At 42.3% G+C, this 22,653-nt stretch overlaps 1 protein-coding gene across 1 annotated transcript in view; it reads right to left on the reverse strand.

Moving 5' to 3' along the window:
- Positions 1-22,653, reverse strand: part of RASEF (RAS and EF-hand domain containing) — a 214,722-nt gene that overhangs the window by 115,085 nt on the left and 76,984 nt on the right. Inside the window, exon 3 of the mRNA XM_029616719.1 lies at positions 640-730. Coding sequence (XP_029472579.1) covers positions 640-730 — 91 coding nt within the window. The remainder of the gene's footprint in view (positions 1-639; positions 731-22,653) is intronic.

A 22,653-nucleotide genomic window follows, 5' to 3' on the forward strand; every position in this document is an offset into this window, starting at 1 on the left:
GCTCAGTAGAGCTCAAAGCTCTAGTAGCTTGGAAAGACAGATCCGTTCAGTGCCGCCAGATGACATCACCCACATCACATGGCTAATTCAGCCCTATCAATGGAAAAATCCTTTTGAAAATCCAGTTGAATAACTATTATCCACAATGTTAAGAAAGAAAACAAAAAGTATATGTCACCCCTCCAGCATGGTGTCTACTTTTGAAGGTTCTCAATATTTACTATGAAAAAAAAAAAAGTGTAAATGTTTCCACCACTCAAAGAGAGAGAAGACTATTGAAACCCCTAGGTGCGGAAGAGCCTTAAAAAATGTACTTTAATTCATAATCACAAATATAGCAGCATGTTCAACAAGAATGACACCTGAACCTTGATATCCTAGGCAGAAGGCAAGGACTAAAACTACAGATAGGCAGTAAATTCAACTGCCGACCATTGCTTTCATACACTGTAGTCTATACTTATGGGAGAGTGGGCACAAAAACATACCAGCCCACCTATTTCATTCTCTCAGCATTTCATTCAATCATAACAAATTTGCAAATAATCTAAAGTTTCATCCTCTTGCTACACTCCAAAAGGAGGAATACATATCTCCCTCATTTCCTAGAATAAATTTAAAAAAATCTAAATGATTCACCTCCTTTCTTATACTGTTCTCTGCAGCATGTATCCTCTGGTCCATCTCCTCTTCCAGCTCACTCAGCTGCATAGCTGCTTTATCCTGAGCTCTAAAATTAAAAAGTGATAATTCAAAAATCTCATTTTAATTAAGAGTAAAAACAAAAACACAACAAACAATAAGAGGGAAATTCTCAAAAGCCACCCCCACTTGGGTGAATGGTAGGGATGTGCATTTGTTTCATTTTGTTTTTAAAACAGAAAGAAAGAAAAAACGAATAAAATGTTTTCTTTTCCTTTAGTTCTAAAAATAAAAATCATTCAATTAAAAAAAATGAATTAAAAAAAAAAGAACACTCTGTTACCGGGATGGGGTTCCTTGAGACTTCCCCCCAAAAAAGCTGCTGGGGCTCAGGGCCCAGAATCACCTCAGGCCCCTCTAACCAATCTCTCCCCTATAAAAGTTGACAGGGCTGAGGACTGCCCTGGCCTCCACTTATTCCTTCCTTAGGGGTCCCAGTTAGTGAAAGTACAGGAGGAATGCCCATTCACCTTCTGCACTGCCTGTGTCCTTTAAAAACGGCAATAGCAGCATTGCAGCGATGTCAAATTAGTACTGGTCTAAAGGCCGGCTAGTGGCATTTTATTCTACAGCTCCGTGTTTGAACAGCCAGCCCTGTGGCTGGGGAAGGGTAAGTAGCTGTCGGGGCAGTACCCAGCAATGTTTTCACAGGGAGTCTAGGCAGAGGGATAGATCTTGGTGAAGCCTCGTTTTAGGATATTTTTTTTTTTGGGGGGGGGGGGGGGGAGTCAGTTTTTGTTTTGGTTCCACAAAATAAACATTAAACCAAAATCAGAAAAAAATAAAATGAAATGAAATTTTGGGGGCTGCACATCTCTAGTGAATGGCGATTCATCCAGATAAAATGTCTAAATATTGCCATCCTTTCCCTAGATATAAGCGCAAATGGGGATCAACATACACAATGTGTGTATTTTTACCTGGGTAAAAGCAGACAGGCTCAGATAATGAGTTAGGTTAGGAGAGGCAACAATGTGCATAGTTTTGCATTTTCCAAATTACAAGTGTACAAATTACAAACACCAACAGAAAGCAGGTACAAATCTGTGCAGATACTTTTTCCTGGGACAATTTTCAAAGGAAAAGTATGCTTGTAGTTTCATTTTAAGTACTAGTATAAAGCTCGTAGATAAAAGTACTCACGATCTTTGCACCTATACAGGTAATTTTGAAAACTGCCCCAGAATAGGACAACTTTCAAAGCAATTCATGTGGGTAAGAATATTTTACCCACATTTCCTGAGTCTTTTACGAAAGAAGTCTGTATAAAGAAATGTAGGAAGCAGTGTTTACAGATGTTTTTGGGCTTCTATAAGTTTTGCATATTTTGCACAGTATTTTGATATCTGCATTATATTTTACTGAAAGTTTTAGGATTATGGTAACAATTTAATCAGTACAGTACCTCATATGCGTATTTTTATCTGCACAGTTCTTTTGACATCTATTGAGTTTTAGGCTTTCTAAGAATCAGTTTTGAGCTTTACAGCAGCCCTCTTTTGTATCTAATGTTTTTATGTGTTTGTTTATTTTGTATTAATAGTATTCTCTGTTTTATGCCTATTTATGTATACTGTGAATGAAATTGTGTTCACTGTTCAGAACCTGGGATAATGGGGGATTTATGTTTTTAAATTAAAAAAATTAATTGGCCACCTGAAAATAACCCTCCCTTAATGAAGCTAAAAGTGCATGCACTGTTCCACAGCATGTGTACTTTTAGCCACATTGAAAGGAGGCATTTCCAGAGGTGTGTCTAGATTGGGAGAGGGAAAAAATGCATGCTGATAGCATTTTCAAATCTTTGTGCATGCTTTTCCAGCAAAACTCTACCTAAAAAAAAAACCAAAAAAAAAAACCCAGATGCAAGTGACTGCACATACTTTGTACCCACAGCCAATTTCAAAGTGAAACTGTGCATGTACTCTCTCTCTCTGAAACTTGGTAAAAGGTACGCATGGTCTTTGTCCCAACATGGACAGTTTTGAAAATCACCCCTTATAAGAATCCACTTGCTGGGTATAAACTGTTATGATTCTGTTTGATTGTTAGCTAATAAATCTGTATATTATTGTAAACTGAAAAAAGGAATGCCTTTGGCTGTACACTTAAAGTCTGATGGTCTTAACTATATATATTGTTACATCTGTTGTAAAAATTAGACTTTTGTTAAACTTCATATCAAGTATGATGTATGTCCATAAAATATGAACAGTTGTAGTTGTATTTCCTCCTGCTTAGTCTATTGCAACCTGCTCCTCACAGGTCTCTTGGCGAGTCAACTCTCTACTACAATCCATCTTAAATTCAGCTGCATGAAATATTTTTCACCAAAGTCATTACACCCATATTACTCCTCTTCTGAAGTCACTGCATTGGCTCTCAATCTGTTCCTGCATACAGTTCAAGCTCCTTTTACTCATGTGACAAAAATGCCTTCACTCTGCAGCTCCTTACTACCTCTCGTATCTCTCTCTCTGTACTCCGCTCAGACAAGTCACTCCTATCTATGCCCTTTTCCTCTACTGCCAATTCCCGACTTTCCACTTGGCTGCACCATGTGTTTGGAATAGACTTCCTGAGCTGTGTCATGCTCCTTCTCTTGCCTTGTTTAAATCCCATCTAAAACCCACCTTTTTGAGGCTACTTCTAAATCTTAAACCAGATAGTCTGCCTTCAGCCTTATTAACTAACTTTAACCATTGTCTCTTGACCTGCATGTTTGCCTTGATTAGATGGAATGTCTCTTGTGTGTTGTTTGTAAAGCACTGCATACATTGAGTAGCATTATAGAAATGTTCAGTAGTAGTTGTAGTTAATAAAAGAAAAAATTATATAAAAAATAACATGATTATTACACTTTCCATACAGGTTGTTTGTTTCAGTACAGAAAGAGAAAACAGGATAGCAAATCCTTTAAAACTGAATGGTTCCAACTTAATAGTATTAATATGCTTCTTGAGAGAACAACAGTAAAATATTAATTAAATACTGGTATATGATCAAATTTGTCTGGCATGACTTAATATGCATAAAAAATGGAATCCAAAGCAAGCAAAGGAAAAACTCATGGCAAGTTTCATAACTTGGGGGTGGGGGCAAGAATTTAAATCTCCATACTGATCAATCTCTGTTATCTGAGCATGCAACCCTCATTTTGAGACACAGTTAGCCCAATTAAATAGCTACACATCATTGCCTAGTAATAGAATATTTGCAGAACCAACCATGCAGCTTAGCATTGGCAATACGTTCTCCATATGACATCTCATTTTCTGGGCTGCTGATGTTATTACTGGGAAATGCTTTAGCAACATCACAGTGAAGCTGATGAGCGTGTTGGTCATGGTTTGTTATTTTTTTCAACTACGCAGTTTCACTTGTTCCTTAAAGAAAGCCACCTGTGTGTATGCAATAACAATTTTCCTGCTTGGCAACTGGTATGTGGCACCTGTTTATTCCCTACAAAACCTGTTCAACAAGTCTACTGATGCAAGTTAAAGGAAACATTCTCAAGCACATAAGGTAGTGTGCATTACAATTTTCCTGCCTATAGATGATAAAAAACAAACCATATAGTATAACAAATTTATAATCCAAGAAAAGTTAACTTCAGATCCTCCTTTGCGGATGAAATTTTGCATAATATGCATGCAAACACAATATTAATGAATCCTGAAAGTTTATACTTAAGTATTACCTATATACAGTTAAACACCTAACTTAGGGCTAGATTTATCAAACTATCGCATGCAATAAGAAGAGGGGTGTGTTTTATGGTAATAGCCTATTTATCGCAATTTGTGCTATCTTAGTGCTTCGCATAGGTATTACTGCAAAGTGCATTTCCTACCGTTTCACTCTTGTGAAGATTTGATATCCTTTGGAGTGAGGAAACTCGCACAAAGATGAAATTTGAACAGTGTTCTCTCTCAACCTAACTTGATGGACTCTCTACTTTGGTGACATCAAGCTAAGTTGAGAGAACACTGTACAAATCTTATTGCTGTGCGAGTTTCCTCACGCTGAAGGACATCAAATCTTCATAAGAGTGTACTGTTCTGTTTGTAGACCTCACACTGCATGTCAAAGTGGCCCCTAACCCCTACACTACTACCTAAACCTCACCTCGAGTTACTAGGTGAGACTCCTAGAGTAGCATAAATAGCTGCTTACTACAATGCCACCCCAGAAGTCAGTCTCTCTCTCTCTCCCTCCTCTCAGGTCCCTCCCCCAATCCTTCCCAGTCTAAAAATGCCCAAAACACAATTTGTGAAAAAAAAAAATAATTCACAATTTGCATTATGGGCATATCGCACAGCTTAACACTAATGAAAAAGGTGTGCAATATGGCTTCGCAAAGTGTGAAACCAGCCCACTTTTACAAAACTCCCGCCCCTGACGCCTCCCCATTTAAAAAATTAGCATTGCACTATGCATTAACACCTTAACGCATGCAAAAATGCCATAACGCAAGTTAAAAATAACTCCCTTAAGGAGTTTTTTTTAAAATTTAAAATATATTTATCCACTTTCCCTCCCCTTAAGGACTGTCCAAATCAATCTACAACCATAAACACCTATAAATATACATATAATCAGTCATTTAAAACAAACTATAAATATATCCCAAACAAATGAACAAAAAACACAATTAGATATCCATAAAACAGACAACCAAAACAGTACAAACATCCAAAACAATAAACACATTACTTAATTGAATAAGAGCTTAAAACCAGAAAGCCTCTTCTCAACTTTATCTCTCAAATCATCATGGGAAGAGCCAACCCTTGAACGTCTTGTGGAAGGCCAGGTAATTAGTCTTTAACCTGACCTCAGAAGGCAGTTTATTCCAGACAGTAAAAGCCTTTATTATGAAAGTTCTAGCTCTCAACCTAGCTTTCCTCAACAACTTAATATTGGGGACAGCCAACAGAGCCTCCTGACTGGAATGCAATTCACACCATAGTATATAACAAACCAGCTTGACATCCAGATCTCCCTAAATGAACCCCCCCCCCCCCCCCCAACTTAGCACCTACATTTAGGCACCTAAAAAGTGGGCAGAGCCAGGTTAAGGAAGAAAGTTACGGGCTCAGTGCTAGGCACTTAACTTAGGTCTAAATGAAGGAGACTGAATAGAATCTTAAATTTAGGGATTGATTTTTAGAATGAGGTGAATTTACAGCCACAACTTGGCCAGCTAGACTGTGATTAAAAATAAGCTTAATTTAGTTACCTAAGATGGATGCTCAGCACCCTTTTGAAAATCCATCCCTGCACTACAACTAGTCAATATTTAATAGCAACTGTAGTGGGCAAGATTTGACATACAATTACAGATGATTCAATATGAACTCAATTCGACACATCTGGACTTGGAAATAGGAAAGTTGATCTGAAGGCGCCGGAGTAACTCGTGGTGCTAGAGAATGGGAATCTAAGTTGAAAAAATATCATTCGGTAACATGATGTAAAGATAACGAAAACACAGATCTCTCAGCATGTAATTTTGTAATCCACCTAGAGTTGATGATAATACAGACTATACATTTTTAAATAAATAAATAAATGTCTCCACTCATTAATGACGTGCAATAAAAATAAGACCTTCACATTAGATCCTCATCGCTTTCTAAGTTATAAACCATGTCTCAGAAACTAAAGGCAGAAGTAACCAAAAAACGCATCATTTTTCCCCTCATCTGCTTAAAAGGACAACCATCATGTCCCTTCAAGCCACAGCCCAAATATCCTAACATCTCCCAGACCAAATGCTAGCTACACACAGAAATGACCTTGCGAGTCTGCATAGACCTGCCCCCAGCTGAACCAGAAGCCACCTGCCAACGCAGCCCCACAATGAAAAAGTAAAAAGAAAGAAATAGGGAAAATCATGTGGTGATGCCACTCCCCCCTCCCCATTACAGTCACTCCCCCTGGCCCAACCAAAGCCCCCTCACAGCAGCAGAAACCCCCCAGGGGCCACTACAATCCCCTCCTTCCCCTGGACCACCGCTTCCGAAAACAACTAATGTCCTGAGGATCTGTGGTAGGCCTACACCCCTCCCCCCAAAAAATGCCATCGTGGTCATGGGCCCCTACATGCCCTCCCCACCTCCTGGCCCCATATCTTTAAATGTATCACTCGTAGCAGTGTGGGGGCTCAGAGCACCTCCTAGCTCTAGGCTTGGTCAACACCATTTTCCAAAATGGCATCGACCTAACTTTGTCGGGGAGGGGCAAAATATCACAGGGATGCCCCCTATACTTGGTGAATAGCCAAAAGTCAGATTTCATACATATGTTTCCAGCCTACAGTCAGATATCATGATCACTCAGCTAGAATACTTTGAATTAGTAGAGTACTATTATCATTAGGCTGCAGGGCAACTAACTTGTTTATAAATTATTTGTTGTACCATCCAAATATCTTTTCCTTATACCATCACCTAAAGCTCAATGAAAGAAAGGGGTGACACTTGTCCTTTGGGGTCAATTTTAAAACATGCCAGTATCTAATTTAGCTAGCCAAATTTTGGGCTGCTAAGCTAAGATGATTTTCAGTTGAATTTAACCAGATAGAATATCAGCTGAAAATCATCCCAAATCTAGCTGACTATGACTTAGCAGGTCAAGTTTAGGAACATGGTTTGAGTGCCCTAAGTCTAGCCAGCTGAGTCTCCCTCCTACCTATCCAAATAAAGAAATGCAATAGGGCCAAGAGCCCTTCCATTCCACATCCACCCACTAAAATAAAGTGTAACCTTCCCAATCCTGCAGAGCACTGGATTCACTCAGCTAGGGTTGGGGACTACTGTCTCTGCGTCCTGTGGATTTAAAGCAGGCTCTCCTGTAAGGCCAACTGAGCTCCAGGAAAAAAAAAATGTTTTTACTTGCAAGAATAACTAGTTCAGCATAAACAAAATTCAAGTCCAAAGCAAACAGGCAGAAACAGCAGAAAAAATAGTAGTTCTGATACGAAGAACATGTATAATCCAAAAACTTCTTTACTTTATATCCCAAAATTTAGATCTTGTCCACTCCCAGAGTCAGCACTCTGTTCTTTCTTCCCCGACCTTCTGTGGTCCCAATCATAAAGTACCGAGTCTCTCTTGAAAAAATCCAGATTACGAAGACAGACAGGGAGATCCAAGATGGCGGAACTAAAGAGAGTCGCATGAAGTCTGCTCGGTCAGATTTAGAAATTTCCTAAAAGAAAATGCCTCACTCAGCCAGGAAGCGGAGGGCTAAGGAGCACGAGGCCCTTACCGCCTCCACTCCGGTGCCAATTACCGGCCCGATGGATCTTTATATGATGTGGGACACAGTGAAATCGGGAGTGGGCTCGCTGTGGGGAGACCGGAAGGAAGCAGGAACCGGCTCCCCACAAAAGCTGCAAATAACTCTGTCCCCGATCGATCGGCGACCTCCAGCAAACCCTGCTGAGATATACAACCTTAACATCTTAGAACCCCCGGAACAACGCGGTGAAAGATCGGAGTCTGGCTTCAGGCCCTCAGGAGAGAGGGAAGCCAGAGAAGAGCAGCGGTTTATCGTGGAGCAAGGCGGGGCAGGAGACGATACGGATAGCACAGCCACAACCACTATCTGGAAGAGAAGTACAAAACTTTTACTTTCCTACTAAGAAAGAAATATTAAAAACCTGATGTAATTCACTTGATATATTTATTTATTTATATTTATATTCCGCTTTCACACTTTTTTCAGCGCTTCAAGTGGATTACATTCAGGTACTGAAGTTATTTCCCATCACCCAGAGGGCTTACAATCTAAGGCCTGGATTTATCAAAATGTGATGAGTATCACATGCGATAGTAAAAGGGGTGTGTTTTATTCTAATATACAGTTTATTGCAATTTGCACTAATTACCTATGCGGAGAGCTAAGTTAGTGCAAACTGCGATAACATTTTCAGACTTTGTGATAAGTGCCATACCTGTTGTATTTCCTGCAATCAACCATTTGGGGGGGGGGGGGGGGGAGGAGAGAGAGAGAGAGAGAGAGAGACTAGCCATAATGTCCTCTCCCTAGCTAGGTATTTGTATCCCTATGGGTGGCCCACCTAGTAACTCGAGGTGAGATTTAGGTAGTAGTGAGGGGGTTAGGGGCCACTGACATTCAACGTGAGACGTACGAACAGAACAGTGGTCTCTTGTGAAGATTTGATGACCTACGGAGTGAGGAAACTCACTCCAAGATGATATTTGTGCAAGGTTCTCTCAACCTAGCTTGATGGACTCTCTACCTGGATAGCGCATTTTGATAAATGACCCCCTTAGTTTGTACCTGAGGCAATGGAGGGTAAAGTGACTTGCCCAAGATCACAAGGAGCGACAGCAGGACTCGAACCCTGGTCTCCTGGTTCGTAGCCCACTGCTCTAACCATTAGGCAATACAAAACGTCAATGATAATCTTTTTCAACAATTTAACCCTTTAGCGGCCTATATTAACAAGATGGCTAATAGAATAGAAAAAAATGGAGAAAGAAACATCAGGGAACATAAATCAGGGAACATAAATAAAGTAATATTTTTAGAAGGGAAACTAAAAGACTCTTTGGATGTTCAAGAAAAATTAATCAAGGAAAACCAGTTATTATCAAATCATATGGAACAGTTGGAAAATCAAGTTAAGGGGAAAAACTTGAGGTTTATTAACTTTCCAAAAAGACCCACTGGTTACCCCACGAGATATGTGGATGAAATATCTGGTCCAAATATTGAAGATTCCAGAACAAGCCTTTCCACCACTGTCAAAGATATACTATATTCCATCCTATAAGAAGAACTTAGATTTAAACAATAAGGGATTCCAGATTCTACTACCAACTACATCTGAACCGGAACTCGATGTAACAAACATTTTAGAATCCACGCAGACGGATCAAGTCAGGCCTGCCACGCTGATAGTTACATTCCTGTTAGATACAGACAGAGAATGGTTACTTCAAAAGTTCTCCATACTCGGGATGAGCTCTTTTTGGGGTTAAAAGCGTCTGCTTTCCCAGATCTGGCAAGGTTCACACAACTAAGGAGAAGGCAATTTTTACACCTGAGACCTCAAGTGTTAAGCTTGGGAGCAATGTTTTTATTGAAGTACCCATGTAATTGCATGATTAAGTATAGAAATAATATATATATATTCTTTGTTCCAGAGCAGTTGGCAGACTTTCTGAAAGATACAAATCCTAATATGAATGAATCACCTGTGCCAATAGTGGAGTGAGTGCATATTGTCCTTAGCTTAGTACGATCATATTAAAGCTACCCACTGATAGATCTGTTATAATTTCTTTGATGTATAAACTTACCTCAGGTTGAGTATATCTCCCCCTTCTAATTGTGGACTTTAGCAGAATGTGATGTGTTACTACTTGTATGTTTCATTATATAGTGAATGTAAGATTTAATAATGGCTGCTTTCTAATTCAAGTTGATTTTCTTGAATTGTAATGTAAAACATTCAAAAATTAAAAATTAAAATAAAATAATCCAGATTACTCACAGTAGGCCTGATTTTCAAAAGCATTTACAAGTGTAAATGCACTTTAACTGTGTAGTGGGCCTTTGAAAATTGCTACAATATATGCCATTGAATTATCAATAAGTTTCACAGACATTAAGTGCACTTATTGCAGGTAAATGGCTTTTGAAAATTGCTACAATAGCATGTTACATTTACATGTGTAACTCTTTTGAAAACTCACCCAAATGGGGTGCTTAAAACTGGGGTTTATGCACATAAATGCATTTTATGCGTGTAAGTGGGCTTTTGAAAATTGCTACGATATATGCCATTGAATTGTCAATAGGTTTTGCGCATGTAATTGCACTTTTAGGGGTGAATTTTAAAAGAGTTGCTCGTGTTAAAAGGCTTATATAAGCGAGTATCTGGGCCGAGCATGAGCAACTCATATTTTAAAATGGCCCAATTATGCACATATATGCGCATATATGAGCAAACCAACATGTGGAAAAAGAGGCAGAGTTAAGGCATGTAAGGATTGTTCCAGGACAGGATCAATGTTTATACAAATAAATACAGATCTTAAGTCCCATGCCTGCACTTATTTAATTCTGCTCTTGATGAAGTGTAAATATGGAAAAAAAACACCTTGTTTTAGGCCTAAAAGAACTAGGTGAGAGGTCTGGTAAACTGGGGGGAGTGCAGGCTATGGAACCAGAGGAGTCTTGATGATCCAGAGATAAACTGGGCAAACCAGCGGACTAATTGCTCAAACTGGCTATTTGCTTCACTTGTGCATGTTTCAAAATCTGCTTAGCTGGGTGTGTTAAAGGTGACAAATTCCTAAGATTGATTTGCGAATAAGGAGAAATTTATACTTACCTGATAATTTTCTTTCCTCTAGAAAGAGCAGGTCAATCCCCACCAGTGGGTTATATACCTCTGCCAGCAGATAGAGGCAGAGCAAAAGCTGATGTCACAGCCATTAGTACCAGCCCCGACATCAGCCCACCAGTATTCTCTGGAAAAGCCAAACTATGGAACAAAACTGATTACACTTGACATTACTATTAACAATTTACCATTCATGTTTCCCAACCACAGAAACATTGAGCTCAGCCAAAAAAAGGAACATAGCTAGTAAACCAGGGCTAGAGAAGCCACTTACCAGTTTTCAATGAAGAGCAGGAATCATACTCTGCACAGTTCACCCAAAGAAAGGCTAACCACAAACTAAAACATCGGCAGCCAAGAGTGGGTCAAGGATTGACCTGCCCTTACTAGAGGAAAGGAAGTTATCAGGTAAGTAGTAATTCTCCTTTCTCAGCGTTTGGCAGGTCAGTCCCCACGATTGGGATATACCAAGCTTAAGACAGGCGGCTGCCAGCGGTCCAATCAATACCGCCTGTGCAAACGCGACATCATCCTCCCTAGCCCTAACATCCAAGCGGTATTGCTTGGAGAAGGTGTGCAAAGATGACCTTGTTGCCACACAGCAAATTTCAGCAGGTGACAAATGAAGTTCCGCCCACAATACCACCTGAGCCCTCATGGAATACGGTCTAACCTGGTTCGGCAATGCAACCTCAGCAGCCACATAGGCTGCCATAATGGTTTCCTTAACCCAGCGGGCTATCGTGGCCCATGTTGTTTACCTCCACCATGGAGCACAAACAGGCGATCAGACTTCCGGACAGTTTTAGTCATCTCCAAGTACCACAGTAAATGCCACAATGTCCAAGAAACACAGAATACGGTACTCAGCTTCATCTCTGTCCCTGTCCAAAGCGGGTAGGGAAATGGACTGATTTAAGTGAAACTCCAAAACCACCTTCAGCAAAGAGGGCACAGTGCGAAGTTGAACAGCACCCACAGTCATATGGAGAAAAGGCTCATGTCAGGAAAGAGCATGCAGCTCAGAAACCCGATATGCTGAACAAACTGCTACCAGAAAAAACTGTCTTCAAGGTAAGCAGCAGAAAGGAAAGAGTATGCAGCGGTCGGGGAATAAAAAAAAAAGACGACCTGCCAAGAATTCGAGACCAAGTTAAGATCCCACAAAGGCACCGGAAGCTGCAATGGGGGTCGAGATGCTTAACCTCCCTGCAACAAACGGGACACATCCGGATGGGAAGACAAAGGCCCTCCATTGACTCTTCCCCTATAACAAGCCAGTGCTGCAACTTGAACCTTCAAGGTGTTAAGGGCCAAACCCTTAAGCAAGCCATCCTGTAAAAAATTCAAAATCAAAGGAATATCCACCTTGAGTGGTTGAGTACCTCGCTCTGAACACCAGGCCTCAGACACTACAAACTCTAACATAAGCTAGAGAAGTAGAAAATTTCTGGGCCCAAAGAAGAGTGGAAATTATAGCAGGCAAATAACCATGCTTCAACAACAAGCCCTTTCAATAGCCGTGAGACAAAACTGACCCAGATCCTCATTCAGAATGGGCCCCTGACATAATAGATCCATCTGAGACAGTAGCCGGAGGGGACTGCCCACCAGATGTCTCTGGAAATCAGCATACCATGGCCTTCGGAGCCCAATCCGGAGCCACTAAAAAGACGGTGTTCGTTTGACTTGCAATCTTCTGTACCAGCCTGTCTATGGTTAGTGCAGTTAGTATAGCTGTGTTTAAAAAAGGATTGGATAAGTTCTTGGAGGAGAAGTCCATTATCTGCTATTAATTAAGTTGACTTAGAAAATAGCCACTGCTATTACTAGCAACGATAATGTGGAATAGACTTAGTTTTTGGGTACTTGCCAGGTTCTTATGGCCTGGATTGGCCACTGTTGGAAACAGGATGCTGGGCTTGATGGACCCTTGGTTTGACCCAGTATGGCACGTTCTTATGTTCTTATCAAGGCCAGGGTGGAAACACATACAGCAGGGCGCCACGTGGCACTCCTGAATGACAGTGACTATGCATCACTTTGGGTCCCACCTGCGATTGAAGAAGCATGGAATCTTCACATTGTTGAAGTTCACCAACAGGTCTAGATCTGGTAGGCCCCAGTGGATCACCAGAAACTGAACGTCTCGATTGCCAGCTCCCATTCTTCTGGGTCCAAACTTCTCCTGCTGAGAAAATTGAGTCTGATATTGTCCTTTCTGGCAATATGAGAGGTGGATATACTTAGGATATGCTGCTTCGCCCACACCATGAGCGCATCTGACTCCTCTGACACCTGTTGACTCTTTGCTCCACCCTGATGATTGATGTAAGCCACTATCCTCACACTGTTGGACATTATCTGGACTGCCTGAGCCTCTAGGCACTCAGCAAACTGCAGGCACACTAACTGAACTGCTCATACCTCCAGTCTGTTGATGTTCCACTGATGCTCTGCTGCATTCCAGCGCCTTTGTACAACTAACTCCTGACAGTGAGCCCCCCAGCCCTGGAGGCTTGCATCTGTCATGAGTGCCAACCAATCCGGCATCTTCAGGGAAACTCCCTTCCTGAGATGATCTGCTTGTAACTACCAGTCCAACTGGGACCTCATCTCTAACGGAAGGCACAGCCTCACTGCATAGTTCTGTGACTGAAGACTCTATCGAGAAAGCATTGTGCGCTGAAGAAAGCGCATATGAGCCTTCGTCCAGGGAACCACTTCCAAGGTGGCAGCCATCAACCCCAGGACCTGCACATAACTCTGTTCGTCCACACAGTTGGACGAACAGAGTTCTGCAGGGATCGAACTCGCATCTTCAATGTGCAGATCTGAGACTCCAGCAGAAATACTCTGTCCTGCCTCATATTGAACCGAACCCTGAGAAATTCCAGGGTCTAAGAAGGCTGCAAATTGCTCTTGGCCAGATTCACTACCCAGCCTAGCTCTTGTAGTAAGGAAACCACACTGCAGGAAGTGTGAAGAGTCTCTTGCACGTCCTTGGCTCAAATCAATCAGTCATCCAGATAACGGTGAACTAGAAATGCCCCTCCTTGCAGTCGCCGCTACCACACGCACTATGACCTTGGAAAGAGATCCTGGGTACCCTGACTAGTCCGAAAGGCAAGGCCTGAAACGGTAATGATGATCCAGAATAGCAAACCAGCCCATACTGGAATTGAAGCATATGTAGATATATCTCTGTCAGATCTAGAAACATAAGAACATGCCATACTGGGTCAGACCAAGGGTCCCATCAAGCCAGCATCCTGTTTCCAAACAGTGGCCAATCCAGGCCATAAGAACCTAGCAAGTACCCAAAACATGAGGAACTCCCTGCTTGTACGCCATTATAACAGAGTGCACCATTTCTTCCTGAAATGCGTGACTCGCAAATGCTGGTCAACGCCTTTGAGATCCAGTATGGGCCGTTATGACCCTTCCTTCTTGGGCACGACATAATAAATGGAATAGTGGTCCGTTTTTCATTGAGATTCACGAACAGGAATCACCACGTCCAGGTTTAAACAGCCTTTGTAACGTCGCTTCCTCCACTTCTAACCCTCTTCTGAGGGGAGTTGCAAGGACAGACCATAAAAGCATCCAGAGGAATGTGACAAAATACGAGAGAATACATGTTCCAAACCACTTCGAGAACCCATTGATCCGAAGAACTCTGGACCCACATATGATAAAAATAGGCGACTACCTATCTTCTGCACCACCAGGTAGGCCCACAAACCTTCACTGGGAAGACTGAGGACTCCATATCTGGATCCTGCATCCTTTTGAGGTTCTCAGGGGCAAAAGGACTGAAACGCCAGTAGTCTCGAGAGCGGCCTCACACCTGAAAAGACTGGGTAATAGGTTTCTTGTCCTCTGGAAAACAAGGTCCTGGATCTCTCTCCATTTACTTGCCAGTTTTTCTAATTCACTGCCAAACAAAAGCAAACCCTTGAAGGGCAGCTTGGTAAGCTTGGCCTTTGAAATAGTATCCGCCGACTGGTTGAGCAGCCACAGCTGCCAGCCGGCCGCAATAACCGAAGCAGTTCCTCTGGCTGCTGTGTGAACCAAGTCACAGCCCACATCAGTTAAGAAGGCAGTCCCTGGTTCTATCATAGGTCCAAGATTGGACACAGCGCTAGCAGAATCTTGACAAAGACGCAAGGTAGCCAGAGCTACCAAAGCACAAAAAGAAGCAATTTGTAAGTTCATCGTCACTGCCTCAAAGGCTTGGCTTTAGGATCGCCTCAATCCTTCTATCCAGAGCATCCTTCAATGCTGCACCTCCTTCTACCAGGGATGGTTATATGTTTCGTGATAGGATACACCAAGGCATCCACCTTAGGGAAATGCAACTGCTCTCTAGACTGAAGATTCAAGAGATATAAACCTGCCAAGATACATCCTCCTTAAAAGGACGCCTCTGGTGCACTTCATTCCACATCAATCAACTCCTGGATTGCCTTGCATAGGGTAACCAAAATGGGATCCTTCTGCATCCCCAAGGAGTCAGATCCAGCCACTCTCAGGGCTTTCAAGGTCTGAGAGATCAAGCTCAGCAACTCATCTCTATGAAAAATGGAGAAGAATTGAGAAAAAATGGAGAAGAGTTCTATAAGGCTTCCAATCTGGAGGAATCTCCCCTTCTTCACTGGGAGAGCCACCACCATCATCATTGGTATCATCTTGATTCACCTGCATTCGAGCCTTGCCAGACTGCGCTGCACCACAGTGCTTGACCATGGAGACAGGTGGAGGAACACTCTGAGTGCACGGACCTATATTAGCAGGCAATGCCGACTCAAGAGGACCATTCCTGTAGAAATGTCTGCAATCTCTGGAAGAATTCTACCCAGGAAAATAACGATGGGTCCATTTCAGACCCCATAGGCCTATAGCTGACATCCTGAGAATGAGTGTCTCCTGATAACTCAGTCCATGGATCGACCGAGGGAGGGAACATCCCTGCCATGCCGCTCTCTGTCCCACTCCCCGCTGACCAAGGAAATGGACCATCGTCAGCAAAATCAGAAAGAGTTAAATCTCCCTAAGCATCCAAGCAGTGCTGACTCAGGCTTAAAGACAACTCTGGCTGAATGGCTCTGATGTGGCATGCAGCACAAATGGATAAGCTCTTAGGCTTCTTCATCACAGTTCTAAGTGTGCAGAATGGTAAAAGCTCGTGCCTAGATTACATGTGCATAAAACCTGCGCCCAAATGGACACAAAAAATGTGTGCACAAGCATATATGCCAAGGTCGCACATCCAACTAGGCGCCTAAACGGCGCCCAGTACCAACACAAAAAAAAGATGTCAAAGTTGAGTACACAACTGGATGCACAGGTGCGTGCAAATGGCCTGCAGTGAAAAATGCGCAAAATCAACTCGTGGCCTATTACGCACCAAAAGGAGAGAAGCCTGGGAGTGGGGCCTAGTCAAACAGCTGTTCAACCTATCGTGCCTGCACTACCTCCTCACCTCACTGAACTCCTCAGAGATGTGAGCAAGACAGCCAAATGCCAAGATAACAGACCCTTTCTCCTGCTTTCTTTCTTCCTCTAACTGGTTTTTTGTTGTTTTTTTTTAAAGTAAAAAACTTTTACCTGATCTCAGCCCTACCTGGCTGAGAGCTGGAATGGGTCCCGGCTATGGGGGGGGGTGGGGTGGGGGGAGGGCTGAGCCTTCATAGACTAGCCTTTCTCAGCCTGCAACCAATAATTGCAAATTAAGGACCACTCCAGTCAAGGCTACCGGACTGACGGCACTCTATTGAGGGAGGGAACCGCACATTATCAACCTCAGGAGGCAAGTGGTGGCTATGTAGATGTCTCGTCTTTCCGTTATTCTCCTTTCGATTATTTTCTCTTTTCTTCTTTTTTTTATGCACAGCAATACCACCAAAGAGAAATGTATGTTACCATCTGCTGGAGACAGAGAATACCAGAGGGCTGATGTCGGGACGGGACTAAATGGACGTGACGTCAGCTTTTGCTCCATCTCCATCTGCTGGCAGAGATGCATAACCCACTCATGGGGAATGACCTGCCCGAACACTAAGGAACATTTGTTTGTGTAACCGCTTAAAATTAGGAGCACACATATGTGTGCTAGGTGTATTTTAAATAGTATGCTTGCATTTGCATGGATGATTTAAATTCCTGCACATATATGGGCACCCGTGAGTCATTCTAAAGTTACCATCCCTGTGTGCAAAAGATTTTTAAAACTATCCTTCCTAGGGCCTGATTTTAAACACCATTTACACACTTAAAATTGGGTTTTACATGTGTAAATACACTTTACCTATGTAAGTGGTCTTTTGAAAAATGCTACAATAAATGTCATTGAATTGTCCACAGGGTTTTCACATATAAATGCACTTTACACATGTATATGGCTTTTGGAAATTGCTATGATAGTATGTTACATTTACACATGTAACGCCTTTCAAAATTACCTCCATAAGAGGTAATTATCTCCAACCATAATAGGTGAAATGATCACTGGCTGGATCTTCCTCTTCCTCCCCATGGCCTATACATGTTGCTAACATTTAGAAGCTTTTTTAAAACTGTTTATGATAAGAAGTTTCTTGTGCAGAAGCATTTGACTGTGGAAAGAACTTGGGGTCTCCTATCAGAAGAACAATGTGCACAGATTAGGAAGTGCCAGTGTATACCTCATAGGAATGGTTATTAAATGTGTCAGAGTGTTCTGGCAGAAAACTACAAACGTGTAAAATAAACAGAGTTTAATAAGTAGCAATAGGAAAATAGGACAGGATTAAACAAACACAGCAGCAGCATGCAAATATTAACTAGGCCACACACACTCTCCACACCAACCAGTAATAAGTTTAATATTCTGAGTCCTAGATCTCACCCAAGATAGGAAGCTGTTGGTCCCCTTTATAATGATATACTATATTTGCCTGTGATTAAATATAAAGAATAACAAAGTATCTTCAACCTGGTCTTCTCTTAAAAAATGCTTTTAGGCAGGCCTTGTCTGTGATTTTCTGCAGTGGGCCCTCTTTCTATTCAAGAACTTAGTGCAGGGTGTTATACAAACTTACAGTTCTGAATTAGCAGTCTTCAGCTTGGACACTACAGTTTTCACCACTAGAAGAAAATCTGATCAATATTAACTCAGATTGCTTTGATTCCAACAGATTTATCTCTCGACTCCATAATGTTGGTGTTTGACTGCCTGGATACTTTTCTCCCTGTGGCTAAGGGAAATCTCAGGAAGTGTAAAAACAAAAGTAATTTTGGTTGCTGTGACCCTCTGGGTATCCTGGGTCTTCCTGACCTTATTCTTATGCATTCCTCTTAATCCAGTAAGTTATGTCACAAGAGCTTTGTAAGTCACAAGCAGGAGGATATTCTCTTCAGCACACATCTGCAGATTCCTCTCTTGTCCTCTTAATACTGATTCTCTCAGACTGTTTCAGAGGGTCTCCCTAGTCTTGAATGACTCCTTGATCTTTCAAATAAGCTGAATTTAAGTATTTTTCTAAGTCCCAACCTATGACAGCATACCAGATCCAAACTAGTAGAAAGGTCTGGCATTTGAAGCAAGAGGGGGAATGGGAGCACATCACCCACATCAAAGATTCTTTGGGGTCTTTCACGTTCTTTTCTTAATCTTTGTTGTCACATCTCTGGTTTCTCTCCCACATGTTTACTGCAGACCATTTAGCCATGTGATAACTGCCACTGCTGCCTCACTTCTCTCTCAATAAGTGAAAGCATCTGTTGCAATGTCCCCTCATACCCAAGGAGACGGGGAGGGGTTGCCACTTATTTAGACCCTATATCTGCTCTTGCCATTCCCCTTGGTTTTTCCTACCCACATAGGCAAATAACAGTCCTGCCATCTACTTCTCAAAGTGGAGCCAGATGAAGCACCCTTATGAGTACACACAGAGAAAAGAGAAGGAGACTATACACTTATGCAGTACACTCTGAAATGCTACCATCTCTTTGGCTATAGATAGCTTTAAAATGTCCCCAATCACTTATAGGAGTTAGCATTTAAGAATGTATTAGATACGCAAAACCGGAGAAAAACTTCTCACTTTCACTCGATGCTGTTCTAGCATATTAGACCGCAATCAGTTCTCTCAAATCATATTCACAGATGGCGTTGGCTAACATAAATGCACCTGCCCAGACACACTACCCTCTCAGTTATACTCGCACCACACTGATTGTAAGAACTCCTCTCATAGAAACATAGAAACATAGAAATGACAGCAGAAGAAGACCAAACGGCCCATCCAGTCTGCCAAGCAAGCTTCACACATTTCTTTCTCATACTTATCTGTTTCTCTTAGCTCTTTGGTTCTATTTCCCTTCCACCCCCACCATTAATGTAGAGAGCAGTGATGGAGCTGCATCCAAGTGAAATATCAAGCTTGATTAGTTAGGGGGTAGTAGGGAAAGTAACCGCCGCAATAAGCAAGCTACACCCATGCTTATTTGTTTTACCCAGACTATGTTATTCAGCCCTTATTGGTTGTTTTTCTTCTCCCCTGCCGTTGAAGCAAGGAGCTATGCTGGATATGCGTGTAGTATCAGTTTTTCTTCTCCCCTGCCGTTGAAGCAGAGAGCTATGCTGGATATGCGTGAAGTATCAGTTTTTCTTCTCCCCTGCCGTTGAAGCAGAGAACTATGCTGGATATGCATTGAAAGTGAAGTATCAGGCTTATTTGGTTTGGGGTAGTAACCGCCGTAACAAGCCAGCTACTCCCTGCTTTGTGAGTGCGAATCCTTTTTTCTTCTCCCCTGCCGTTGAATTCTCACGTTATACGCGCCTACTAGTTGTACTCGTTCACCCGTTTACTCGTCTTACTCGTTTACTCGTTATACCCGTTACACTGTTTGTACACGGGAACACATGTTCAACTCGCTGGTTTATAAAATGTAATAAGGCATCCAGGCTATATGCTAATCAGTTATACTGTTCCTGATATGTAATATGTGGCTCTTTTATCTGTATTATGCTGTTAAACTGTAAACCGGAGTGAAGGCAGCTTGCTATACCTCGGTATATAAACGATTATAAATAAATAAATAAAATGAATGTTTGGCAGCAGTAAGCGCAGGTCCAGGATCTCTGCATGACCTGGCAGAGCAAAATGGTGCCCCTGCTTCAAGCTTCCAGCTGCCTTTAACTATGTCAATATCAGAAGGAAGACCTACAAAGAGATAAGCTTGGTTAGAGAGAGAGGAGAGATAAACTGGAGCCAGAAAGGGTAAGAGGAAGATGTTGAACTGGTGTTAGAAGGGATAGTGTGAGATGTGGCAGCAGAAAATAAGATGGGACTTGAAGAGAAGACTAAAAAATAAGATGAAAGAGACAGGTGAGAAAGAAAGAAGGGTAACAAGCCTGAAGAAGAATATGGACTGAAAAGTAACAAGGGTGTGGGAGACTGAGAAAAATAAGGAGAAAGGAGAAAAGAAAAAAGTGAAATGCATAAAGGGCCCCAAAAAATCTGAAAGTCCACAACAGCGTAAATAAAAGCGCCACACCACAAGAGGACAGTAGAGGTTGGGACAACGGAAATCTTCTTCAATGTCATTTTTCTTCATTTCTCTCCTCTATCTCTCTCCTGCATTTTTAATATCTTTTTACACCACAGAATGCTTATTCCCCAGATAAATTTTAATACATTTTAATCATAGCCATCATACTAGGCACTACCAGTTCAAAGACCTTCCTTGCCTTATGCTTAATCATATGGCCTGATATCAGTCTATTTTTGTTTGTTAAGTTTTACTTGCATCAAAAACTATCTTAGACATATGATAATTCAATTCAAGTCCCGACACGGTCCATGTTTCGAAACCCTTGGTGCTGTCTCTAAACTGGCTGGTTTAAAGCAGCACTGGCGGGAAAACACTGACTTGGTATATAAAGAAGATTGCTATTTTCCAATTCAATACCCCTGATGCAGAAACCAAGAGTTTCGAAACATGGATCACGTCGGGACTTGAATTGAATTATCATATGTCTCAGATACGTTTTACTTGCATCAAACACTAACAACTGGAGACCAAGATCCTTGTGTCTGCAGATCGGCCACATGAGCTCCCCAGCCGAGGTTGGAAGCATCAGTGGTGAGAGTTATTTGAGGGTCTGGAGCCTGAAAGGGCAAGCCCTGGAGGAGATTGATCTGATTTTTCCACCAGGTGAGAGACAAACGGAGTGAGTCGATTACATGGACAGTGGCTGAATGGATTGAATCCATTGTGACCTTAGAGTCCACTGCATGACTCTCATGGCCAAGCGGGCCATTGGAGTGACCTGAACTGAGGACGCCATGTGTCCTAGGAGGATGAGAAAGCGGTGTGCAGTCATAGAGTGTTGAGACTGCAGCTGGTGTGCAAGAGACACGAGAGTGAGAGCTCGCTGGCGAGGCAGGAAAGCCTTTGCCTGCAAGGTGTCCAAGTCTGCCACAAGGAACGAAAAGGTTTGAGATGGGACTAAGTAGGATTTGTCGTAGTTGACGAGAAATCCGAGTAAAATTAGAGTGTGTAAAGTAAGATGTACGGACGACAGAGCAGCTTGCTGAGTGGGAGCCCTGATTAACCAATCATCTAGATAGGGGTAGACGTGAACACCTTGAATTCTGAGGAAGGCTGCAACTACAATGAGGCATTTTGTGAAGACTCGTGGTGCAGACGCAAGGCCGAATGGAAGCACTCGGTACCGATAGTGCTTGGGACCTACTAAGAACCTCAGGTATTTGCGATGAGATGGAATTATCGCGATATGAGTGTATGCATCCTGGAGGTCTAGAGAGCAGAGCCAGTCTCCTCTTTGTAGAAGAGGAAGAAGAGAGCCCAAGGTTACCATTTTGAACTTCTCTCGCTGGAGGTACTTGTTGAGGGCACGTAGATCCAGAATTGGACGAACGCCTCCCGATTTTTTGGGGATTAGAAAGTACCGGGAATAGAACCCTAGGTCTTTTTGTGAGTATGGCACTGGTTCTATTGCTCTGGATTGGAGGAGGAGGGAGACCTCCTGCTCCAGGAGCAGTGAGTGGTCGGATGTTCTCCACGTAGGTAGAGGTGGGGAGTCCAGTGGAATAGAGAGAAAGTTCAGACGATAACCTTGAGCAATTATCGCTAGGACCCACTGATCTGAGGTGATTGAGTGCCACCTGTTGTTGGAAATGGCACAATCGACTCCCACTGGTATGTGGGGGCAATGGTAACTGGCTGCTGCTCTCTATGTAAGAGTCAAAAAACCGGAAGCAGGGACTGGCTTAGGGGCTGTTTGCGGTTTTTGTTTCCGTGTCTGACGAGACCTGGGCTTTTTGAAACGGTCTCGTAGAACGGTTCTGGTTGGTGGCAGGTAGGACTTCTTCGGGCAGAAGAATGACTTCTTAGAGTCTTTCCTAAAAGGCTGTTTTGAAGAGTATTCGGAAGGCATGAGAGAGAGCTGTCTCAGGGTCTCATGACGGTCCTTTAGTTCAGCCACCATCCGTTGAATCTGCTCGCCAAACAGATTTTCTCCTACATAGGGGAGGTCGAACAATCTATCCTGA

The sequence above is a fragment of the Rhinatrema bivittatum genome, chromosome 1 (genome assembly GCF_901001135.1).
Source record: "Rhinatrema bivittatum chromosome 1, aRhiBiv1.1, whole genome shotgun sequence".
In the NCBI taxonomy this organism is placed as follows: Eukaryota; Metazoa; Chordata; class Amphibia; order Gymnophiona; family Rhinatrematidae; genus Rhinatrema; species Rhinatrema bivittatum.